At 35.7% G+C, this 14,191-nt stretch overlaps 1 protein-coding gene across 1 annotated transcript in view; it reads right to left on the reverse strand.

Moving 5' to 3' along the window:
* The window catches only part of LOC142349388 (serine/threonine-protein kinase ULK1-like), a 59,111-nt gene that overhangs the window by 32,020 nt on the left and 12,900 nt on the right, over positions 1 to 14,191 (reverse strand). Inside the window, exons 3-6 of the mRNA XM_075400904.1 lie at positions 14,037 to 14,166; positions 9,232 to 9,374; positions 7,632 to 7,863; positions 4,036 to 4,260 (exon numbers count right to left, since the gene is read on the reverse strand). Coding sequence (XP_075257019.1) covers positions 4,036 to 4,260; positions 7,632 to 7,863; positions 9,232 to 9,374; positions 14,037 to 14,166 — 730 coding nt within the window. The remainder of the gene's footprint in view (positions 1 to 4,035; positions 4,261 to 7,631; positions 7,864 to 9,231; positions 9,375 to 14,036; positions 14,167 to 14,191) is intronic.

Below are 14,191 nucleotides of genomic sequence, written 5' to 3' on the forward strand. Positions count from 1 at the left end.
ACGCTGAGGTGGACGGGTCCTTGGCAGGTCCAGACGAACGGCACGAGGAGAACAGAGGAAGCTTACCTGAGGAAGCCTTAAACACTGAACTAAACGTCAACAACGCTGTAGCGAAAGTGGAATTAGAGGGAAGAAAGGCAAGCGAGCCAGTTTCAAGCAACGCGGAGCCATCGCTGAGACAACATTCGAACGAAGGACCCGAAGAAGAGCTGCAAAGCAGCCACGGACACGCTGACTTTGGCATTCCGACCCCCGATTGCGAGGAGAGCTTCTCAACAGATTGGGAGTGTCTAGCCGCTTCCTTCATGGCGATAGACGAGACGCAGAGTGAGCAGAACTTTGAATTACTGCAGTCGGAGAGGCCGAAGACTACGCTCAGAGAATCATTGCATACGAGGTCATCGGACAAGCAGCCGGTTGTCCAACACTTGAGCGCACATCGTGGCTCAGACATAGACTCTAAAATTGAGTTCAAATCTCAGTTGCATGCGGCTGACCATTGGAGAGAAGTGACTGGTCTGGAGGAACCAATGGTAGCTAACAGTCAGGAATTGTTCTCCAGTAGTACCACGGAACTTGGCCCACCCAGGAGCGCCCCTGTAAGATTCTGAACTTTATTAGGCGGCCTAGAACGGGAACCAGCGCCCAGATCTCACAATTCGAAAGGTTTTTGCTTGGTGGTTCAATTTTGTTATTAGCCCGTTTATTTGCTCTTCCGGCTCGATCAAAACAGTTAGTGCAACTATTCAATTAATAAACTAAATACTTAAATAACTATCAGGATAATAGTAACTATAACTCCAAGCGATCAAACTATGCAATGTAACTCAACTAAAGTAACAATTTAACAGCACTAACTAGAATACACTTAAGAACTACTCGGAGAACTGACTGGTAATCCTTAAGCACAAAGGAACTCTAAATTCTAATCGAATTCCCACGAAACGATACGATTCTAGACAATTATCTACCCACTATAAACGTCGGTAATCCCGCAAACTATCAGAGCGATCGCTCTATTACCTAACTAACCCGTCCAGCGATTTTAAACACGCTAGACTACGATCCGAACTCAACGCTCAAACTTACAGGCAACTCTGCCAAACAACGCGCGTCCGATTTCAGCGACTATTCAGAGCCTCTCGCTCAATCAAATAACACAAGTTCAAGAGCCTCTCGCTCACTTGCAACAGCAATCTGTGCTCAATAATCTAACCGAATCGCAAAGACTACTCAGAGCTTCTCGCTCAATCAACCAGGCAAACTCTGCCAAATAACTCTAATTCTATAACAGCGACTATTCAGAGCATCGCGCTCAATCGCTCCGGCAAAGTTAACGCAACGACGCTTAATAACGATTCACAGAGCCTCACGCTCATTAATACCGGCAAACTATGCCAAACAATCGAATATTAACTCGTTCACGGTTTGCAACTTCTGCGCTGCGCTTATAGTGTAAGCCGCTTTTATACTGAGCCGAGCAAACAGTTTGTTTACTCAAACCAAATAACCGTCGATATTGCACCACGTCTCCACTTGCCATAATGCTACTGGCTACTTTGTTTACATTCCGTCATACCAAAGCCGTAAAACTTCAACGTGTCGAATACCGAACTTACCTAATAGATATCAGTCAAGATGGCTACCAAATTTACATATATGCGAACTCCGGATTTTTCTATTCTAACGTGCAATTTGTTTACATAGGGGAATTCCTAGGGTACCGTCCGCACGTCCGCTTACCCGCTGTAGGCTTACGGCCCGGTTGCGCTGTACGTCCGTAACAAGTATAAAGTTCAAATTGGCCGGCAAATCGGTTCACGCTTAGTTCTCGGCCGATCCTACATTTCCGGGTCGTTTGTTTACATAAGGCGGTTTGGGGGGCACGGTCCGCATCGAGCCTAATTAGGCATGGGCTCCAGGCCTTATTGCACCCTGTAATAGGTGGCGTTCATGAAACTCAAAAATCAGCGTTTTCGGATTTTACCCCAAAATTATCACTTTTTCCCCATATAAGTGTTAATGGCTCCCCACCTAGTAAAGCTGTCGCTACCAATTCTGGTACACAAAGAGCTTGGGGGCCACCTAGGGTGTTGGTGATCCTGGCTGGGTTCAGCCATATGGGGTTCGCAAAATTGGGGGGGTGGACAAATATGGAGTCCCAACTTGTAAAAATTTTCGTATTTGACCAGAATTGGGAATTTCGTAAAACTCTATTTTCGTTCAGTTATAACGGATGTCAGTGACTACTAACGGTTTTTTTATGTTGCAACAAGCTACTCGCGGATTACAGCAAGCTAGTATTCAGTATAGAACGCAATTTCATATAAATCCCCGTAAAATGCATTGAGGTCAGTAATAAGCAATAATCGGTTTATGAACTTCAGCTACGTAGCAGTGGCTTTTTATATGCTCTAATTGGACCTCATGAGAGCTAGGATACCTACATATAAATTACGCAAGATATTGAAAGAGATGGTTTAACCTCTTCACAGAGACTTTCATGGTAACAGTTCAATGATGACATTTATTATGATTCCACACTTTGTGATAACAGTACATATGATAGCAGCAAGCGCCAAAGTTCTGCCAACTCTCAATCAGTGCACCACAGATCCCAAGTCTTTAATAGAATACCCGAAATTTCTGAGAGTTCAAGGTAACCGCTCTAACAAAATTACTTCACTTTTCGTTTCTTGCTAAAGTCATTACTGAATCTAATCTACTTGGTAGCTTGTTCCCAAAACAGAGCTGAATGTTCTCTTAAGGGTTGTCTGGTGTTTGCAGCTGTTATATTGTCTCTAGTTGCATTACTTAATTGTTCGTTCGACTTAAAGAAATATTTCACACCTAAAATTCTGATAGTTCTGGTTTTAGGCCATTGGTTACGATTTTACAAATTGTATTAAGTTTCTTTTTTCACATTAGAAACGTAAGTTCAACTCTTTAAGCTCCTTAATGGGCTTTTGAATAACAATTCAAATCATATCACTTGCAACTCGCTTTGGAAGTGCCACCCGTTTAAGGAAAGGAGTTAAAATATGCATTCCATCTGATCACCATCTGTTCGAGCCCAGGCCAAAATAAGTAGTTGTACTCAAAGTTAAGAACTTTTTTTTAAACTCTACCCGTAGTGAATATGACCCTGCGTTCTAAACAATAGTTCGTTTTGACAAGACAATCCAGACAAAAAACGGCTATGGTTCGAATAATATCATTGCTGCAAACTTATGCGAAACAATTCAACAAAACGCTGCCATGTTTCGCTTCTTCGGTAGTGCGCAATCTATCGCGAATATGACACGAAATCCTCGACAATTCTAAGTAGTGAAACCGTGATCTGACAAACATTCTATCGATTCAGAAAATAAGGCACAAGAATCTATTACACCAAAAAAAAGGAGGCATGTGTTCATGTTTTTAGTCTCAGTATCACATTAATTCAAAAATGTCGCCAGTGAATTCAATGAGCACCAGTTAGGGAAATAAAACTGTGACAAATAAAACTGTGCTCGTCAAATTCGCGTTAGATGCCATTTGTGCTGGAAGCACAAATTCCACATGGAGCAATATAGTCCAAGGGTTTAGAAGGACACTTAACACTTAGGACACTACGGTAGGCAGGTGTCTCCCAAAAGAAGTTTATAGAAGTTTATTAAGAAGTTTATAACAGATTAAGCTTGTCTCACAAAACAGGTTGACTTAGCCAGAATTAAGACTTGATTCAAGACCTCCCTAGTCGAGAACAAAAGTTAATCCTGCAAGATCTTGCAAGAATCTTGCAAAAAAATTAATCTTGCAAGATCTTGCAAGACGGAGTTGGTCTTGCAAGATCTTGCAAGAATCTTGCAAGATCTTGCAAGATTAACTTGTTTCCGACTCGGGCTGCTAAGTCTAAATAGTGACATCATGATCTTAGCTCCGATACAGTACTGATCGATGACTTGCAATTTGACCGATTCAGTACTGATTAAGACATAACATGCATTATAGGTACACTGCAGTGCCATCTCATTTATTACCGTTCATACGTACCCATAGCCATTAACATGATAGCGCCCAAGCTAAATGGGAGTTCTCCAGTGAAGCACTCGTACAGTATGATTCCCAAAGACCAAATATCCGCTTTGGAGTCATAGCTCTTATTTGCCAGTACTTCTGGAGCCATGTATCCAGGGGTGCCGCATGCTTGCTCCAGCTTCTCGTTTCTCTCCATCTGCTTTGCCAAACCAAAATCAGCAAGTTTGAGCCGGATTTGGTCTATAAAATTGATGTTTCGCTCTCTTATGATAGCTAGATTTAAACAGTCTTTACTGTACGGAAAATCTCCCGTTTACTGATGCAATTGTGATTCTATTTTTCAAATCAACGGAAACCTATTTTTATTATAACTGCTTTTGTGCAAAATTTAATATACATTTTATATTAAAACTGCCACTTCTTAGTAGTCATACAAGGATCATATATGATGTCATACAAATCATAAAATATTTCCTGGTACGATCCTTGTATGACTACTAGGAAATCATATATGATCCTTGTACGAAATCAAGGAAACCATAAATGTTAGGTAACACAGCTCGTAGATCGCAAGCATTCGAAAACCGATAGGTGACCCATTGAAACCACTGCAAGCCGACCTATGGCTTATGAACTCATTTACGATCCTTGTATGACTACTAAGAAAACATATATGATCCTTTAATGACTTCTAGGAAATCATATATGATCCTTTTATGACGACTAGGAAACCATATATGATCCTTGTATGACTACTAGGAAATCACAATTGTTAGGTAATACTGCTCGTAGTTCGCAAGCATTCGAAAACAGATAGCTGACCCATTGAAACCACTGCAAGCCAACCTATGACTTATGAACTCATTTATGATCCTTGTATGACTACTAAGAAATCATATATGATCATTTAATGACTACTAGGAAATCATATATGATCCTTTTATGACTACTAGGAAATCATATATGATCCTTGTATGACTACTAGGAAATCACAAATGTTAGGTAATACTGCTCGTAGTTCGCAAGCATTCGAAAACCGATAGCTGACCCATTGAAACCACTGCAAGCCGACCTATGACTTATGAACTCATTTATGATCCTTGTATGACTACTATGAAATTATATATGATCTTTTTATGACTACTAGGAAATCATATATGATCCTTGTATGACTACTAGGAAATCATATATTATCCTTTAATGACTACTAGGAAATCATATATGATCCCTGTATGATTACTAGGAAATCATAAACGTTCAGTAATACTGCTCGTAGTTCGCAAGCATTCGAAAACCGATAGCTGACCCATTGAAACCACTGCAAGCCGACCTATGACTTATGAACTCATTTATGATCCTTGTATGACTACTATGAAATCATATATGATCCTTTTATGACTACTAGGAAATCATATATGATCCTTGTATGACTACTAGGAAATCATATATGATCCTTGTATGACTACTAGGAAATCATAAATGTTAGGTAATATTGCACGTAGATCGCAAGCATTCGAAAACTGATGGCTGACCCATTGAAACCATGGCAAGCCGACCTATGACTTATGAACTCAATTATGATCCTTGTATGACTACTAAGAAATCATATATGATCCTTTAATGACTAGTAGAAATCATATATGATCCTTTTTTGACAACTAGAAAATCATATATGATCCTTGTATGACTACTTGGAAATCATATATGATCCTTGTATGACTACTAGGAAATCATAAATGTTAGGTAATACTGCTCGTAGATCGCAAGCGCTCGAAAACCAATAATTGACCCATTGAAACCACTGCAAGCTGACCTATGACTTATGAACTCATTTATGATCATTGTATGACTACCAAGAAATCATATATGATCCTTTAAAGACTACTAAGAAATCATATATGATCCTTTTATGACTACTAGGAAATCATATATGATCCTTGTATGACTACTAGGAAATCATAACTGTTAGGTAATACTGCTCTAGTTCGCAAGCATTCGAAAACCGATAGCTGACGCATTGAAACCACTGCAAGCCGACCTATGATTTATGAACTCATTTATGATCCTTGTACGACTACTTAGAAATCATATATGATCCTTTAATGACTACTAGGAAATCATATAGGATCCTTTTATGACTACTAGGAAATCATATATGATCCTTGTATGACTACTAGGAAATCATATATGAGCCTTGTATGACTAATATAAAATGATTACAAAGAAAAAATTTTTTTTGTTCTTGTAGAATGGCTGCAATGATCCAGTTTTTTTGTATCAGTTGTTTAGGTCATAATAATTTAAGCTTATTATTGTAAAATTTGATTTTTTGTATGATCCTTGTATGACTACTAGGAAATCATATAAATCATATATGACCTAGTATGATTACTAGGAATCATATATGACCTAGTATGACTACTAAGAAATTTGTATGATGAGCAACCCGGGTTCTGTCGATAGCAAAATTCTTTTATTTCTAGATTTTGAAATATCAATTTAAAACTATGAACATTTTTTACCGTCTGATAAAACAAAGTATGAAATTGATTTTTACCAGTAACATTTGCAGCGGGTTTTATTGCTTCGGGGAGTTTTCGATTGAGAAAATAGATCCCTTTGAAGGCATTTTACCTGAAGGGTGGGTGTTTAGGTTGGCAAACTTGAGATCTAGGAGCAAATTTATGTCGGTGACTTTTACCTGCTCACAAATTTACCTGCACATTGTGCAGGCAAAATTACCTATACATTATTCATAGTGTGAAAACAAATTAGTACTAATGCAAAAAGCTCCACATTTGAGTTTATTTCATTGAAGTTCTTGAACTAACTTTGTCGAAATCAGAACTAATTGCCCTTGATTATATAAATTAACCTCAGCTATGGGAGAGGAGTTAGTTGTGCATGTAATCATCGATGAAACATGTAAGTGGTTTCCACAGAATATTACTTCGAATGAAGAACTTTGGAATTAGAAAGAACAAATGGAATTAAAGAATGTCGAATCGCTTCTTAATGCTTTGTGAAATCCGCTGACAGAATTCTGTATGCCTTTTCATATAATTTTTTGGTTCCTGCGTAATCGCAGCGGAACAGCATTAGGCCACAGCGGCCTGTTCTTAGCTGCCCTTTGCTTATTATTCCCCACTTTTCAGATTGTTCTTTTTATGAGCAGCATTGCTCTTTTTCTGGTGACTATGGCCACTTTTTTTGCGTCTGAAACTTTCACGTGGTACCATCATTGCAGCCAACATTGGTCAGGCTATGGTCAACCTAAAGCTATGGTTAAGTAAGCGTCTTAAAGCGTCCTATGCAAAACACTGACTGATTAGAATAAGTGTAGTTCAAGTTTCCGTAAGTGAATTCCACAGGCCTAAAAGAAGGGCGAATGTGATCTAAATTAATGGGTATGTATTAACCAGTAATGTTTAGCCGCAACTTGTGATTATAAATGTTTTTTTTTCTATTTTTCCGGAAAAATCTACTCTGTCTGTGCACTATACTTTACTTTCTCTGTGCATAGCTATAAGCTCCAAAATTACACTATGGTTTATGAATAATGGGCAAAACAAGAAAACTGTTTGTAATGGCAGACATGAGCGAAACATTTCCTATGTCCATGTCACTATTGCTGCCGCTTTCGCCTTCATAATGAAGCAGAATGTTTTGAGGCTTTAAATCTCTGTGTATTACAGACTGTGCGTGCATAAATTCCAGTCCAGCTGCTATCTGCTTCAGGAATATCTGAATGATGGGTTCTGGGAACTTGTCAACACTGTCGAGAAGCTCACGCAAGTCTTTTCCATTGCAGAACTCCATCACGAGGAATACACAGTCATCTTTCTGTTATAAACGGCATATTATAAAAGGCAATGAAGCGCTCAAAATACATCAACTGGAAATGACTCGAGCGCACGGCGAACGCAAAGTAAGCCGATAGGCCAACAAGCCGACAGAAAAGCAAGCCGAAAGTTATGTAATAGTTATGTAATCTATCAGAAATAATACATTGTCAGCCGTTACAATCAATACTGCGCTTAGTATAATAGTGCATAATGTATTCCAATGCACCAAAGAAACAAAAATGCGTCAATTGTTAGACATCCAGTGGGTACTTGACCTCATTTTCAAAATTCGGCTTGCTTGCCTATCGGCTTGCTTGACCGCCACCCGAGCGCACATAGGTTTTTTCATTGGTCTGGTCATTTCACGATAATAATGAACCATTACCAAATTAATCATAAGCAGAATTTTTTTACCAAAAGGATACATTACAGAGAACACTACTCGTTTAATGATATTCTGCTTTTGACTGACGGAAAATTAAATTGGACAAACGAAATCTTCACAAAATCCATTGAATGTCTGATCAAAAGACGTTTTAATCTGGAGCAGTCAGATCAGGGGCGTCTTCGAGCGCCATTGGAACATTGGATACTATACCTGAATTCATCTTAAATGAACAATTTCCAACAATCATTAGATCTGTTCTTTTTCAACAAATTTTTTCAATGAAACTCTAAGTTTAATTAATTAAACACGACATTTAACATTTTATTTATATCTATTCTCATTATTAACGATAGATAGATTTATTTGAGTATTTTGAGTACTTCAGCATAATGGATTCTAGCATAGTGAACTTTCTCTTGGCAACATTTGAGTATTGTATTTTACGATCATTGAACTTAGATGGACTCATATGAGACGAATTTTGATGCAATGACCATTATGAACGGACATTTTTTTCCCACCAGGTGGCAACAAAACCCTGATTGCATTTGTTGGATACTCTTCATTGTATAAATTAAGGACACTTGCGGAGTAGCTCTCGCTGTGATTAATCTTTTCCAGAGCATAACGAAATTAGACTCAATCCGACAACGTGTCAGCAATTGCTCTTGAAGGTTGTTGCTAATATAAAATCGTTTTAGATTATCAGTATTAAGGTCGTGATTGCGCAGTGGTCAGTGCATCAGGAAATATTTCGGGAGTTCAAAGGATCGCATCCCAGCGGGGCGCGTTGTTTAGTCGTTTTTTTCTTACATGAAAAAAACGATCATTACTTACATAAAAATAACGACGAAATAACGAACAAAACGACGATTACCACGTAAGGATTTTGATCGTTTTTGTCTAAGGAAAATGATTAAAAAACGACGATTTCTTACAAGTGAAAAACAAAATTCCTCAACACGGGAAACTCTTTACCGGGACGCAGTCGTGCATGATGACAATGTTTGGGTGTTTCATCTTGAGTAGAAGGCATGCTTCTGACATCACCAGCATCACCTCACTCTTATCCCCTCCGCGAAGGTCAATCAGTTTCACCGCCACTTTCGTGTCCGGTTTATCTGAACAAAAAAGGCCAAATATGAAAAGAAAAAATGTAGTAACATCATGAAAATAAATATAAATTTCGGTTCATCGTCAATTGTAACGTCAAGAATATCAGAAAAAAAAGAAGTTATTTTTCTCTTCCCAATTTATTTCCACACAAAGTTGAAAACGATTAACTCCCCAAATTAAAAAGATATGAGAATGATCACAGGGCAGTTATTTTTTTGGTTTTTAAATTCTTTGTTGCCATAAAATTACAGTTTGATAAAAGCCAAGCTATCAGCATCTCTCTGGAAGGAACGGTAGACAGTTTTTTTAAAAAAAACTGGAGAAAATGAAGCAGAATTTTTTGACATCATAGGCAGTGACTGCCAATTTTTGAGCTGTGAGCATAACAACTATCTTAAGAGTTATAGCAAAGATCTTCCTACCACGGAAACGATGAAAATCAATTCTTGAACAATGAGTACATCAGGTCTTTTAATTCCGAAACACAAGCAAAAAATGGTTCATTCATTATTGCAAAAAAAAAGGAAACAGTTTACAACAAATTTCTGTTTTTAATTCAAAAATGGAAATAGTAAAACTTTTAATTTGGTTCAAAGTGGCATCATTGAGACGTTTTTGAGACAATGAATTAATGGCTGAAGAGCCTTTTTCACATTTTTCGTTTCTTGAAGAATAAGTGAGGCTCAAATTTTATCACAATTTAGGCACATTTTTGAGAAAAATTACAATAGAAAATTGCTTTTGATAAATTTTATGAATATGGTCGTCGCCATTGTGAAAAAATAAAAGATCATGTACCTTTCTGCTGCCGTGGTCAATTAAAACCAACTATAAACACATTCCAGGAACAAATATTTACGGAAAAACCTTCAGTTGATTTTTCCAATAATCATAATTGTCGATGAAAATTTATATGTTTCAGCAAAAACGCCTCTTTTATTGCAAGATTTTAGCGTTGGGAAAAATGAAGATATGTTAAGAAATAAATGAGCTGTTCACAAAATCAACTATATAGTTTAGTCACCGCGTAAATCTTAATTAAAATTTTTTGAAAACTATTTTGCAATATAAATTTACTCGGCGGAAACAACTTCTAAAAAATGGTTGTTTCATTTACATCAAAAATTGAGAAAAAATTGAAAAAAATTGTTACACAAGCGATCGCAGAAAATGCGTTTGGAAAAATTGACACTCAAATTGTCTTCAGTGTGTTTTCAATACTGTTTCTTCTTAACTTCTAAGTGCTAACCGTCGTAATTTAAATAATTTTTTGTCATATTTAATTTTTTTTTGCTTTTTTATTTTTATCATTGTTTGAGTATTTATCTTTTTCTATTTTGTTTCATTTAATCAGTTTCTAGCAATTTGTCGTGAATAAAGCAGTTCAGTTGTTGGTTAATTTGATCCCAAACATTATCGAAGATGCTCTTTGATTTCAGAATTAAATTGCGTAGCGAAAACTTTTTTGATATGAACTTTGTATATAATCTACATGTGTTTGCAAATCAGCTTCGCAAAAAACATATGGAAAGGATTATTTTCAACATAAATTTTTCTATATAGCGCGCCTGGTCAGATTTGATCTCTGGTTTGGCAATAATTTCTCTCTTCTCATCAATTAGCACGCATTCCTGCTATTTTGACCAAAAAAAATTCATAGTAGCCCCAAAGATTCCAAGAATAAGGCTTAAATAATTGTTCCTTTGATTCTGTTATTTTTTTCGTCATTTCAATGAAAAATAATTCTTTATTTCCTCCACCACAATGCAAATATTAAAGAAGCAATACATAAACATTATTTGGTTATTGAAAAACATTGACTTTACATTAGTAAAAGCAAGCGATTTTTTTAATGCACAGTTTTTATGTACATCATGAAATTTTCAAGGTAATTAGAAATTAAAATCAAATGTTTTCAATATCATTTTCAACATCTTGCACATCAATGAGAGCTTTTAATATGATTTTACTGTTATTTTGTAAATAGTTTCTGCCGGTTGTTATTTAAAAACATGATATTTTGGTTGTTTCAACAAAACACCATATGTGTATAAATATATATATATATATATATATATATATATATATATATATATATATTAACTGAATTAAGTTTTAGAGGAATTTAAAATGTTTCAATAAACAGAACATTCACATTCCATAGTTCGTTTACTTTAGCAAATATTAGCAAAACATTCTCTGCTTCAAATATCATGTGAAGAGTTTTGAAACTCATCTGCAAATGCGTTTTACAGATTCTCTTTGTTTAAGTTTCAAGTTGATTCGGCAATCTATGTTTTCATCGATCAGAAAAATGCTTAAAAACATAGCTGTGATTTTATTTTGTTATACACAATTTTGAGATGAACAAATTGGGTCCATTTAAAAGATATTTTGAATTATTTGAAGAAAGTTGACTAAGAAAAGTTGCGTAAGATGAAAAATTGTTGCATGGCTTTAACTACCGACTTGACTACGTTTGGTTTACATTGCCTCTAACCTCTTGCCCTGCCAAAATCGTATCATTTACCTGGCTGTAGATTTGTTATTTTTGCTTTGAAAACTATCTTTGTCTTTGAGTTTAACTTCAAATTTCTTCAAATTGTATTAAAAATAACGATGAAACATAATTTTGCCTATCTTAAGACCTATATTGAAAAAATAGGGCTTTGATGGTAAAAAAATAAAGTCTTTTTTTGAAAAATTGCTAAAACATTAAGTAATTACTTATTAAAAGCAGACCTGATACCAGATTTTTGTAATTATATGTTTGTTTCTTATACTCTGCCTTATGGTATAACTATACAAGTTTTGTCCACTTTTTGCAAATGAGCAGAATCCAGCCGAATTTTGGTGACAAAAAGGCCTCAACGTGTTGCCAACAAGAATTTGTCTTTTTTACAGCAGATGAAAATGAAAAAAAAAACCATTTTCCTGTTACCTTTTTTATTCTATTTTGAACTGAACTGAAATACATTTGAGACCTTAAAGTTTATAACAGAAAATTCTCTGAAATTTTTTTTCCGCAGTTCACTCTTATTTTGTTTCACTGGAAAGAAAAATGGACTCCTAATAGAAGTATTTTCACTGTATCATGAATTGAAAAAATAGGGTTAAGAGAAAGAACAACTTGCAGCTGATAAAAAATGAGTCGGATTAGTAAAATATGCTTCGCTCAAACCATTCTTATAGCATCTCGGTTTTTCGCAATGTTTTCTGCTCAAAAACCAAATCACTCTCGATCAAACTCAAAATTTTCCTCGTATTTCCAAGTTGTATAACTCATGGAAGTCCTCAGTAACTTATATATTTTCTGAACATTAAATTACCTCTATAAAAAAGACAATATTATCAGTTTATTTTTTGTAGTTTTTGAATAATGAGATTTCAAATCTCAATTTTACTGTGTGCAAATCAAAAACGTGCCGTATTTCTATAATTTCAAAAAGTATTCTAATATATAGAAATCGAAAGTAAAATAATATTTGTTCTGCCTATTTCAGCCCTCACAAAAAGCACAACGCACAGGCATTTTCATCTGCTTTTTTCAATATAAACTATGAAAACAATTTATGTATTCTCACGAATAATAGAATAAAATTTGCCTTTCACTTTCAAAATTGGAATTTCATATTTTTGGTAGAAAAACTTTTAACTGTTTCAAAGAAAAATTTTGTAATATAGTTTAAGAGTTTCTATTTACGTTTTTCTAACGATTCGGTATTGTGCAAGAACGATTATTTTCAATTCGGCAGAAAAGCATGAAAACTTAGTGGAAACGCGCCAACATTTGCTAAAATTTTTATATAAGTTTTAGAGGTATATTGCCGAAGGCTCTCAAAATAGACTTGGGACGCGCAAAAAAGAAGCATAATTCCGGAGACAAAATAAAACCCACAAACAGATGTACCAATATTTGAGTTTTGTATGTTTATTTTTATGAGTATTTATATCCGCGATCAATAAAATGATGCAACAATTAATCAGAATCTAATTTTTTACATTTAAAAAGTTCGGTGGAGAAAGTTGCGCGAATCCTGTGGAAATAAATGGGAACTCTGTAATTGAGTGAGTTAGTTGGGCGCATAAATATTAACAACTCGTTTATCAAGAAACTGAGGTTCAGATTTATCATTCTGTAAATATATCGAAAAATTATATGAGAAACTATTTGATAGGAAACTAACTCTTGCTGTTCCTTGTTTTTCATTGCTTATTTCGGGTTTAGAGCACATTTTCTATATTTGTATAGTAATTGTGACGTATTACGTTTTAAAGGTCTTGCGCTTCGGTAGTAGCTATTTGAACAACTCAAATCGAAGAGTTTTGTAAGAGTTTTGTACATAAGTTATGTAAGAAGTCCGCTGACGGCCGCTGCAAACAAACATCTATAATCGGGAAAATTTTCCAGAAGTATCCGCTTGATCCACTTGAGTTTTAAAAAACATATCATGCATAAATTCTGTTTACAGATTATGCGGATAAATAGGCAAGATTTTTCCAATGAGAAGAAAAATTTTCCAGAGGCTGGCAACGCATATCTTTCAAATGTTCCACATACCTATAATTTCCTCACTTTCAGTACTTATCTTAACTTTCATCGCATCAACTCGCGACTTACACTAAAACGTAAATAAACATTTTTGAATAGTGGTAATTGTTGTGACCTTTGAAGCAACCCATGAATACTTTTCCAAAAGCACCTTGACCCAGAACCCTGTCTAGACTGAAGAGGTACCTTCCACCGCACAACTCTCCCACTTCAATTCCCGAACCACTGCTGCCACTGCTTGAAGACTATAAAATCGAAAACATATCTGTC

This window comes from Convolutriloba macropyga, chromosome 11, assembly GCF_964194025.1.
Source record: "Convolutriloba macropyga chromosome 11, txConMacr16.3, whole genome shotgun sequence".
In the NCBI taxonomy this organism is placed as follows: Eukaryota; Metazoa; Xenacoelomorpha; order Acoela; family Convolutidae; genus Convolutriloba; species Convolutriloba macropyga.